Here is an 11593-nt window from a genome sequence, read left to right as displayed (position 1 = left end):
ACTGGTCTTCCTTGGAGGCTGTGTTAGTTAAGGTTGTGTGTCAACTTGGCTGGACTGTGGTTTTGAGTGCTTGGCAGCTAGATGTTGTTACTCCCCATGATGAGATTTTAATCACCTCTGTGGTAGAATCTGCTGTAAGCAGCTAAGTTGTTGCCTTCAGAGTATGGCCTGCTTCTAGTGTATAAGGAGAAGGTTTGCAAAAGGTCTTTAGCTTTAGACACATTTGGATCCTGCATTTGGCTGAGACCTTATAGCAGTGGCATGCTGTGTTGCCTGCTAATCTTGGGACTGTGTCATTTCAGTTGTCAGCCTTGGGTTTGTCAGCCTCAGCGGTCAGCAGCTGCGTGAGTCAGAAAAAGCTTTCAGCTCTAGTGGGCCTGGCATAAGATGCAGAGCCCCTAGAGTTGGCATTCTGAATTTGAACTTCTTGTATCCTAAAGTGTAAGAGAATAAATTCCTATTTATTAAAGCCATGCACTTTTGCATGTCTTTTGCAGCAGCACTAGAGAACTAAGATAGAGGTATATGGCTATTATCCTATCACTGACAATGTTGTACTTCAGGGTAGATCTTGAAATGTTCTTTTTGATGATGAACGTGATGCCATTTCTCTTTAATTTTTCATTCCCAGTATAGTAGGCCATATGATTATCTAATTCAAAATGACCAGTAACCATTGATTTCAGCTCACACATGCCTAGATATTGATCTCTATGCATTCGCTTTCAGTTTCCTAGATTCATGCTTCATACATTCCATGTTTCTAGTGTTTTAATGGATATTTGCAGTTGTTTCTTCCCATTTTGAGTCATGCCCTATCAGCAAATGAAGGCTCTGAGAGATTTACTCTATCCACATGATTAAGGTAGACTCTAATCCTTCCCCAGTCATATTTTGAGTGCCTTCCAACCTCAATGGCTCATCTTTTGGCACCATATCAGACAGCATTTCACTGCTATTCATTTAGAAGGTTTTCAGTGGCCAGTTTTTGCAGAAGTGGATTGCCCTATCCCTCTTCCTAGTCTGTCTTAGTGTGGAAGCTCCATTGAAACCTGCCCAGCATGGGTGACTCTGCTGGTATTTGAAATACCGTTGAAGTCGTTTCTAGCATCACAGCAATACACAAGACACCACAGTACAACAAAGTGGCAGACACTTGTAAATGAGTAAGGATCATAAAAGGTGAGGAGGTGACAGTAGCAATTAAATAATATCACCAAAGTTAGCAAATGCAACAAGGAAGCAGGAAGGGAAGAGATAGACATTCAGAACCTATTAAAAAATTATCAAAACTAATTTCAAAAAGTGCATGAATGATATCTTGTCTCCTGAATCCCCTTGCCTTTAACTATCACAGAGAAAACAGGTTTTTATGGTGCACAAAGTATGCAACAGTTCATAGTACCCTGAGATAGGGTAAGGTGAGGAGCTCTGGTAACACAGTGCCTAAGGTACTTGACTGCTAACCAGAAGGCTGGCAGTTCAAACCCACCAGGCACTCCTCAGAAGGAAGATTGGGCAATCTACTTCCATAGTAATACAGCCTCGGAAACCCAAGGAGAGATCGCTGTGAGTCAGATCTGACTCAGTGGCAGTGAATTTTGTTTAAGGTAAGGTGACTCGAAACAGAATTTAATAATGACCCTGAGGCAGTGAGGTTATTTAGGGATTCTTCTTAATGACTTTTAAAACTTTTTATTTTGAAATTGTCTCAGAGATTCATAGGAGATTATGAAGAATTTTTGTGTATACTCTTTACTTGGCTTCACCAATCACTAATATTTTGTTGTATTTCCTTTATCACTGCCCTGGTACAGAGAGAAATTTACTAGTTGCAGTCAAGTTGATTACTCTGTCATGTGTGTCTGAGTAGAACTGTGCTCTTCAGGGTTTTCAATAGCTGATTTTTTTAGAATTAGATCATCACGACTTTCTTTGGAAGTGCCTCTGAGTGGACTCGAACCTCCCACATTTTGGTAGCAGCCAAGCATGTCAACCTACTGTGTCACCCAAGGACTCCTTAGATAAGGAAATAGAGGTAGAGACTTAGAATTTTTCTGAACCAGTTAACTGCAGACATCAGTACCCTTCACCTCTAATTACTGAACTTAGTATTTTCTATGAATAGTTATTTTTCTTATATAACCACAATATAATTATTAATTTCAGCAAACTTAACATTATGCCTTACTATTATCTAATGTGCTCTCTATATTTAATCTTCACTGAATGTCCCAAAATGTCATTTACTGCATTTTTTTCCTCCTGATTCAGTATCCAATCGGGATATGATACATTTCATTATTATGCCTATTTAGTCTTTTGGAATTTTAAGGCACAGATGTTTTAGAGGAGAACAGGCCAGTTGTTTTGGAGTATTCTTCTCAGCCTCCTTTTGTGTGAAGTTTCCTCATGCTTAGATTGAGTTGTACATTTGTGGCAGGAAGGCTGCATAAAGTTGTGCCCCTAGCAGTACACTTGTCCCAGCAGGTGAGGTGGCCCATGGAGTCCTGATATGTCTCATGCCCGGTGGTGTTAACATTGATCACTTGGTTAAGGTGGTTGATGTCCTCCAGGTCTCCCACTTTAAAGTTTCCATTTTTCTCTTCATAATTAATAAGTTAATTACTTATTAATATTTATTTAACCATTTGAAATGTTACTAAGGTTGTTTCTATAGTCTTCTTTAAAGGAGCTTTTTTTTCTTCCCTTCCTCTCTTGGCAGTGTTTTAGAGCACTCTGCTGCAAGGGACCACCACCTGCACGACCAGAATATGACCTGGTTTGCATAGGCCTCACCGGTTCTGGCAAGACCAGTCTGTTGTCAAAGCTGTGCAGTGAAAGCCCTGAGAACGTCGTGTCAACCACAGGTGGGTGCCATCCCAGAGTTCTTATCCCTTTTCTTTCTCATCCCCAAGAGGTGTAGTTTCTTACACTCTTCATGTGATTTCTGCCCTCCCTTGCCTTCCTTTTCTTCCCCATCCTTCCCTCCTTCCTATTTTTAGCTTCAGTCTGTTTATTTATTTTAATTTAAATACTATATTTTGTTTGTAAAAATGAATTAAATACTATTTAATAACACTTAATTACTGTATTCTGTATCCCCCTGGCTGGTCATTTTAGTGGCACTGAATAAATGTACCTCAGCAAAATATCAAAACAAACATTCTTGTGTTACTGTGACAAAATGAATTCATCTTGGGCCCAGTGTCATTGTTTCTTAAAGTGTTACTCTATCTTACTTTTGTTGGTCATATGCATTCTAAACAGTACCAAAGATAGTCTGAATCTTTTTGTCTCATTATTTTTTACCCAGAGAATAGTCAATATAGAGGAATATTCATCAGGTTACCATGTTGCTTCCTCAACTGGCAAAGGAAAGTCTATCTAGGATAATAGTTTTCAATCAAGTGTGATTTTGTCCCCCAAGGAACATTTGGCAAGATCTGGAGACAGTTTTCGTTGTCAAAACTAGGAGGAGGGGTTTCTAGGAATCTCGTGGGTAGAGGCCAGTGATGCTGCTAAAAGTTCTGCAGTGCACAAGGCAGCATGGACAAGAAAGAACTAACTAGCCCAAAATGTCACTAGTTTAAAAACACTAGTCTCGGGCTTTTGTTACTCCTCAAATACTTCCTATTTTTCTTCCAACAGTGAACCAGTAAAGAAGAGTACAAATTAGAGAAAATAATGGTAGAATATTTGTTGGAGATGAAGAACAGACTAGCGAGTTGGAGAAAGTGGTGGAGTAATACATTGTATAGGAAAACTGAAACAATTTATAGAAAAAAAAAAATATTCAGAACCCAATAAGGTAAAATTCACAACCAAACATTCCTCGGCATATGAAGAGGCAGGGAAACATGACTCCATGATGAGCAGAATAATGAATCAATCAAAACCTATCCAGAACTGACATAAATGCTTGAATTAATAGACAAGGTCTTTAAAATAATTATTATAACTGTATTCCATATATTCATAAAGTTAAATAGAGACATGGAAGATATTTGAAAACCTTCTATGAAACTTCTAGAAGTGAACTCTACAATCTGGGTTGAACTAAGCACTGATGGGATTAATAGCAAATTAAAAAACAAAACAAAACCCACTGCCATCGAGTTGATTCTGACTCATAGCAACCCTCATTGGGTTTCCAAGGCTGTAAATCTTTTCAGAAATAGATTGCCTCATCTTCTTCCCATGGAGCAACTGGTGGGTTTGAATGACAGGTTAGACATTGCAGAATAAAAATTAATGGATACTGGAGGGTAAAGAAAAGGAGCTCTGTTGATTAAGGTATTTGACTGCTAACCAGAAGGTTGGTGGTTTAAATCCACCAGTCACTCCATGGAAGCAAGACTGGGCAGTTTACTTCCGTAAAGATTTACTGCCTTGGAAATCCAATGGGGATCTTTATGAGTTGGAATTGACTCAACAGCAGTGGATTTGGTTTGGTTTGGGTTTGGGGAAGAAGAAGTTGATTTCATAATGAAGAAGAAATGGATCAGTTAATTAAGAGGACATAAAAATTCCAAACTTGTATGTACCTAATAATAGAACTTCAAAATACATAAAGCAAAAACTGATAGAATTGCAAGGAGAAATAGACAGACAATTATGACCAGAAATGTCAATACCATCTCTCAATAATTGATAGAAAAGAAAGCAGAATATCAGCAAAGATATAGTAGACCTGAACAACACTATCAACCAACTTGACCTGACTGACATTTATAGAACAGTATACTCAATAACAATGGAACACATTCTTGTTAAGTGCACTTGGAACATTTACTAAAATAGACCATATTAGAAAAAAAAAGAAAGTCTCTAAAAATTTGAAAGGATTCCAATGTGTTCTAAGACTACAGTGGAATTCAATTACAAATTAATAGCAGAAAGATCTCTGGAAAAAAACCCAAGTATTTGGAAACTAAATTACACACTTCTAAATAAACCATAGATCATAGAGGCTATTCTAAAGCATTTTGAACTGAGTGAAAATTCAGCATAACAGAATTTGCAGGATGCTCCTACATTAGAACTTAAGTGGAAATTTATAGCACTAAATTCCTATATTAGAAAAGAAGGGCCTCAAGTCCATGATACCAACTTCCATTTTGAAGAACTAGAAAAAAAAGAGCAAATCAAAACCAAAGTAAGCAAAGGAAAGAAATTAACAAAGATCAAAGTAGAAATGAATGAAATAGAAAAGTGAAAAAACAATAGAGAAAATTAATGAAACCAGAACTTAGTTCTTTGAAGCCTGAATGTCTGTCAGCAGATGGCTGGATAAATAAAAGGTGGTACATGCGTACAATGGAATGTTACTCAACCACAAAACGAAATGAACTAATACATGCTACAACAAGGATAAACCTTTAAAACATTATGCTGAGTAAAGTTAGTCAAAAGGACAAATATTGTATGATCTCACTCATGAAATATCAAGAATAGGCAAATGTATAAAGACCAAAGATTATTAGTGGTTACCAGGGGCAGAAGGGAGGGGTATTCATTGTTTAATAAGTATTGCAATTCCATTTATTGTGATAGGCAATTTAGCAATAGATATTTGTAATCATTGCTTAACATTACTATAGTTGCTGTCACTAAATTTTACACATGAAAAATGGAGACTTGGATGTGATCAATGAAGTCAGACATGCATGTGCCATTCTTTGTGGAAGGTGGGAGAATAACTGCAGAAGAAGGAAAAGATCAGGGGCCTTGTAACAATCATATAAAATTTTAGAATCACTGCAAAATAAATGAACGAAATAAATATAAAAAGAAAATAATTCTTTTGGCATAGTTCCATCAGATACTACAGATATGTGTTTAAGGCTATGCCACTTAAATAAATTTGTAAATCATATTTACAAATAACATCAATAATTTAATAGATAAATTAAGTCCACAAAGAGGTAATTTATTTTTTAAAATGGCAAACAAATAAATGGAAAAGATTCAGCTGTACTAGAGAATAAACAAGAAAAAGTTAAGTTTATACTTATTAAATTTATTAGAAATTTGTTTCTGTAGAGATAATATCCAATGCTGTTAAGATTGTAGTGGAATTGATATGCTTATGGTGACATTGTAATTGGTATGGTTCATTTTTTTGGTTAGATATTATTTGTTTAAATATTTTGGTGATCAAATGTCATCAAAATAGTCACACTCCTTGACTTAGCAATTGTGCCACTGGGAATTTATCTTAAGTAATTCAAAAGAACCTATAAATACAAAGAGATTAATTGAAACATTTTGTATGCTGACAAACACTTTAAAGCAATTTAAACTTCTTACAGCAAGAGAGTCTGTTAATTAATTATGTCACTTCAATTGAAATTATTATAGACTTGAAAATATACACAACCTTCTTTTGAGCAGGATATTAAAGAGTGACAATTATATTTTTCTTTAAAATTAGCTATGCAATAATATGCATTTGAATAAAACTATAAAAGAACATGTAAAAAATAAAAATATTTTGCTGGGTGACAAAAATATGGCTGAAAGTTTTTACAAAAAAATTCTGTATTTTATAATGCTTTGACAACAAAAAAATCAATTAAGGTTTAAGGATTATCTCAGGGTAGTAGCGTCAGTGGTTCATCCACCCTCCATGGCTCCAGAAAGTCTAGAGTCTATGAGAATTTGAAATTCTGTTCTATATTTCCCCCCTTTTGATCAGGATTTGTCTATGGAAACTTTGATCAAAATGTTTATTAATGGTAGCCAGGCACCATCCAGTTATGGTCTCATTGCAAAGGAGGCAGTGGTTTGTAGAGGAAATTAGGCACAGATTCCATGTCCTCCTCCTCTTCCTGACTCCCCTTCCTCTGTTGCTCTGTTGTGCCTTGGATGGCTGCTGACAAGCTTAGAAGACTCCAGGCACTGTGTGATGAACATCCTCTGAAGTCACCTTAAAACCGAACAGAACAATAGTTTAGCTTAACTAGTGAAAAAGGAGCTTTGGGGATGTAGTGCCTAAGGCATTTGACTGCTAACCAGAGGTTCAAACCCATCAGCCACTCCTCAGAAAGAAGGTTGGGCAATCTATTTCTGTAGAGATACTGCCTCAAAAACCCAAAGAGGGGTCACTATGAGTCAAATCGACTCTATGGCAGTGAATTTGGTTTTTTTTGGAGTGAAAAAGGTCTGCTTTGAGCATTGTGCTTTTTTAAGAACTACATATTTGGGATCATATTGACAATAGCAATTTAAAAGTTTAGATAGGAACCTTAGGAGGCAGTGAGTTTTATGTTAATGAGGGTGGCATAATTCAAAACAGGAGGGTGAGAATGCTGCATAATTGGGAAAAGGTAATCATTGTCAGGAAATTGTACATGTAGAAATTGTTGAATTAGTTTATGTTTTAATGTGTATATTTTCAATAACAAAACAACAAAACATAAAAGATCTAGAAAAAAAAACAAAACGTTTGTTGGGAGAGTTTTGGAGAGTTGAAAAGAGAAACTACCTTGAAAATGGGTTTCTTAAAAGCATATCATAAGAATGGTCTATCCATCCAATTTCAGCAAGACCAAAACGTTTGCCTTGTCTTCAGAAGGAAAGGAAATCCAAACTTTACCGGATTATTAACTTCAGCAATCTTTCACAGTTGACATAATTAAAAAAAAAAAAAAAAAACGTTGCAACTCAAAGGGCCAAGAAATGCTCCAGAGAGCAGGACCTGCTAGTAGAGAAAGAAAAATTGGGTAGCTTTCATCTTGTTCTAGAAACAAGGGTGAACTCTGCCCAGAGTGTGTTCCTTAACTGTATATGCATAAGGAATTTGTTGGTTAGAAGGGATGTTAAACTGAAGATTACACAAATATTCACTTCTTTTTCTTCTTAAGCCAGAGGAGTGAAAGCTAGTTTTAGAATAATATATTGATGCAACATGGAGAACAACTTGCAGAAAACTGAACTCTTGGAATTGAAAAAGGGTGAAAATATCTTCTTGACATGTGTATTGCTCCACTTGAAAAACTCTCAAGTAGTATGTCATTCAGTTAAAGTAGAAACAGATCATGATAATTTGAACGAAATAGAAAAAGTTCATGAAAATTTGAATGAGACATTTAAATAACTTTATTATCTGCCTATGTGTTAACAAGAGAAATAAGCAAGAACGTCAGATTTTGGTATTTGCTCAAAGATTGTGTTTTACAAATGCCAGTAGATTAAATCTCTTTTTATGATGTTCAATCATATTTAGAAGAATTTCACTAGAGTATTGTCCAAACATCACAAAACTGCCATTTCATAAATCATGCCATTGGTCCAGGTCAAGGCCAGCAAATCTGTGGAATGTCTTTCCTTTCAGCAGTTCCTTAGAGTGACCCAGAAACTTTAGGAGTGCTCACCATGTGTTTGTGTGCATGCATGTCAATTTGTGTATGTGTGTCTGTTGATCCAAGTAAAATACTGATGTGTTCCACACTATGAATAAAAATAGACTAGCCTCACTCCCAAAACTGATTTTGTTACAATTCCAGGAATGCTTTCCCTGCATGAAAAATTTCAAATCCATTTCCCCTGTATCACAGGTTTTGTTAGATTTAAGGACTGAAAAACCAAGACTAAAAGGCTATGCAAGCAATTATTTCCCAAAAGATTTACTAAGTCATGTATTTATTAAAAACTGTGGGTTTGAATCTTATGGGAGATTTCAGTCTTACTAATGTGGCTTTGATAGGCCAGGAAAAAGTGACTGAACAACTTAAGCTTCAGCCATGAAGTTGTTTGAATGGAGCTTGGGGAGACCTACCCATGAGGCCTTCAGCCAAATACTAAAAGCCATTGATAATCAACTCAGTATTGTTGTTTCTTCTTGTCTTTTTAAATTTAATAGTGGAATCTTAGGACAAGGGAGAAAAATGACTAGTAAGTCCATAACCTGAAGTTGAGAGTCCTAGGACAGTGCTCTTGTCACATCATTATATTCCTTCCCTCTGGAGAGGTCAGAGTTCAGTTACTTTTAGAAGATGCAGAGAAGGAGCCCTAGTAGTGCAAGCAATTAGGTGCTCAGCTGTTAGCTAGAAGGTTAGGGTTTGACCCACCCAGCAACTCTGCAAGAACTGAAGATTACAGCCAAGAAAACCCTATGGGGCAGTTTTGCTCTGTCATGTGAGGCCACTGTAAGTTGAAAATGACTTGACAGACACCTAACAACAATAGCAATGAAAATCAAAGCTGGATTTGTTAACAAAAGAAGAAGATGTTGTTATTAGGTGCCATCAAGTCCTGTCTGACTCATAGCAGCCCTATGCACAGCAGAATGAAACACCACCTGGTCCCATACCAGATCCACGATCCTTGCTATACTTGAGCCCATAGTAGCAGCCACTGTGCCGATCCATCTCGTTGAGGGCCTTCCCCTCTTTCATCGACCCCCTACCTTACCAAGCATGACATCCTTCTCCAGGGAATGATCCCTTCTGACAACATGATCAAAGTAGGTGAGACAAAGTCTGGCCATTCTCGCTTCCAAGGAACGTTCTGGCTGCGCTTCCTCCAGAACTGTTCTGTTATTTCGTTTAGCAGTCCGTGGTACTTTCAGCATTTTCCCCAGCACCACAACTCAAAGGCATCAACTCTTCTTTGGTCTTCCTTATTCATTGTCCAGCTTTCAGATCCATATGAGGCTATTGAAAATATCATGACTTATGTCAGGTGCACCTTAGTCTTCAAGGAGACATCGTTGCTCCTTAGCACTTGACAGAGGTCCCTTGCAGCCAACTTGCCCAGTGCTGTTGTTATGTGCCGTGGAGTCAGATCCAACTCATAGCAACCCCTCCTTGGGTTTCCGAGGCAGTATCACTATGGAAGTAGATTGTCCCATCTTCCTTCCGAGGAGTGGCTGGTAGGTATGAACTGCCAGCCTTCTGGTTAGCAGTCAAGTGCCTCAGGCACTACGCTACCAGAGCTATACGTCACCTAATGTCATGACTGCTGCTTACATTGGCATCGATTGTAGAACTAAGCAATGTGAAGTCTTTGACAATTTCAATCTTTTCTCCATTTATCGTGATGCTGCCTATAGGTCCAGTTGTGAGGATTTTTGTTTTCTTTATATTGAGATGTAATCCATACTGCAGACTGTATTCTTCAGTCTTCATCAGTAAGTGCCTTAAGTCATTCTCACTTTCAGCAAGCAAAGTTGTGTCATCATCAGCGTATCACAGGTTGTTGATGATCCTTCCTCCAATCTTGATGCCACATTCTTCTTCATATAGTCCAGCTTCTCGGATTATTTGCTGGGCATGCAGATTGAATAAGTGTGGGGAAAGGATACAACCCTGACACACTCCCTTCTTGATTTTAAACCATGCAGTCTCCCCTCGTTCTGTTCAACAACAGCCTCCTGGACAATGTACAGGTTCCTCATAAGCACAATCAAGTGTTCTGGAATTCCCATTCTTCTCAATGTCATCCACAATTTGTTATGATCTACACATTCCTTTTTATGTAGCTTTGCATAGTCAATAAAACACAAGTAAACATCTTTCTGGTATTCTTTGCTTTGAGCCAGGATCCATCTGACAGCAGCTGTGATATCCCTTGTTCCACATCTTCTTCTGAATCCAGCTTGCGCTTCTGGAAGTTCTCTGTCAATACACTGCTGCAACCGTTTTTGAATTATCTTCCATAAGATCTTACTTGCATGTGATATTAATGATATTGTTTGATAATTTCCACATTCTCTGGGATCACCTTTCTTTGGAATGGGTACAAATGTGGATCTCTTCCAGTCAATTGGCCAGGTAGCTGTTTTCCAAATCTCTTGACATAACCGAGTGAGTGCCTTCAGTGGGGCATATGTTTGTTGAAACATCTCAATAGGTATTTTGTCAATTCCTGGACCCTTGTTCTTCACCAATTCCTTCAGTGCAGCTTCGACTTCTTCCTTCATTCAGTACCATTGATTTGATCATATGGCATCTCCTGAAATGGATGAAGATCGACCAATTCTTTTTGGTACAGTGACTCTGTGTATTCCTTCCATCTTCTTTGTATGTTCCCTGCATCATTCAATATTTTGCCCATAGAATCTTTCAATATTGCAACTCGAGGCTGAAATTTTTTCCTCAGTTCTTTCAGCTTGAGAAATGCCAAGCGTGTTCTTCCCTTTTTTTTCCTAACTCCAAGTCTTTCCACATTTCATTATAGTAATTGGCTTTGTCTGCTTGAGCTGCTCTTTGAAATCTTCTGTTCAGCTTTTTTATTTTGTCATTTCTTCCATCCAGAAGATGGAGGAAAAAAAAGAAAAGGAGAAGAAACAGATGGTACATCATGGCTGAGACAGTTGAACATTTTCCTTTTCCTCCTAAGTTCCTGATTTTATTAATAGTATCTATTGAAAACAATAAGGAGCTCTGGTGGCATAGTGCCTAAGGTACTTGACTGCTAACCAGAAGGCTGGCAGTTCAAACCCACCAGCCACCTCTCGGAAGGAAGACTGGGCAATCTACTTCTGTAGAGCAAGGAAGGGTCTCTATGAGTTGCAATCAACTTGATGGCAGTGAGTTTGGTTTTTTCTATTTTTTTTTTTAAATTTAATTTATTTATTTTTATTTGG

At 37.5% G+C, this 11593-nt stretch overlaps 1 protein-coding gene across 1 annotated transcript in view; it reads left to right on the top strand.

The window, feature by feature from the left end:
- The first annotated feature begins 2522 nt into the window (after positions 1-2522).
- ARL15 (ADP ribosylation factor like GTPase 15) overlaps positions 2523-11593 on the top strand; it is a 465466-nt gene continuing 456395 nt past the window's right edge. The window contains exons 1-2 of the mRNA XM_042782392.1: positions 2523-2576; positions 2726-2870. Coding sequence (XP_042638326.1) covers positions 2523-2576; positions 2726-2870 — 199 coding nt within the window. The remainder of the gene's footprint in view (positions 2577-2725; positions 2871-11593) is intronic.

This window comes from Orycteropus afer, unplaced genomic scaffold (genome assembly GCF_000298275.1).
Source record: "Orycteropus afer afer isolate SDZICR_OR568_19922 unplaced genomic scaffold, OryAfe1.0 scaffold00296, whole genome shotgun sequence".
In the NCBI taxonomy this organism is placed as follows: Eukaryota; Metazoa; Chordata; class Mammalia; order Tubulidentata; family Orycteropodidae; genus Orycteropus; species Orycteropus afer.
The sequence above is the reverse complement of the archived record's forward strand: the minus strand, read 5'-3'. Positions and strand labels throughout refer to the sequence as shown.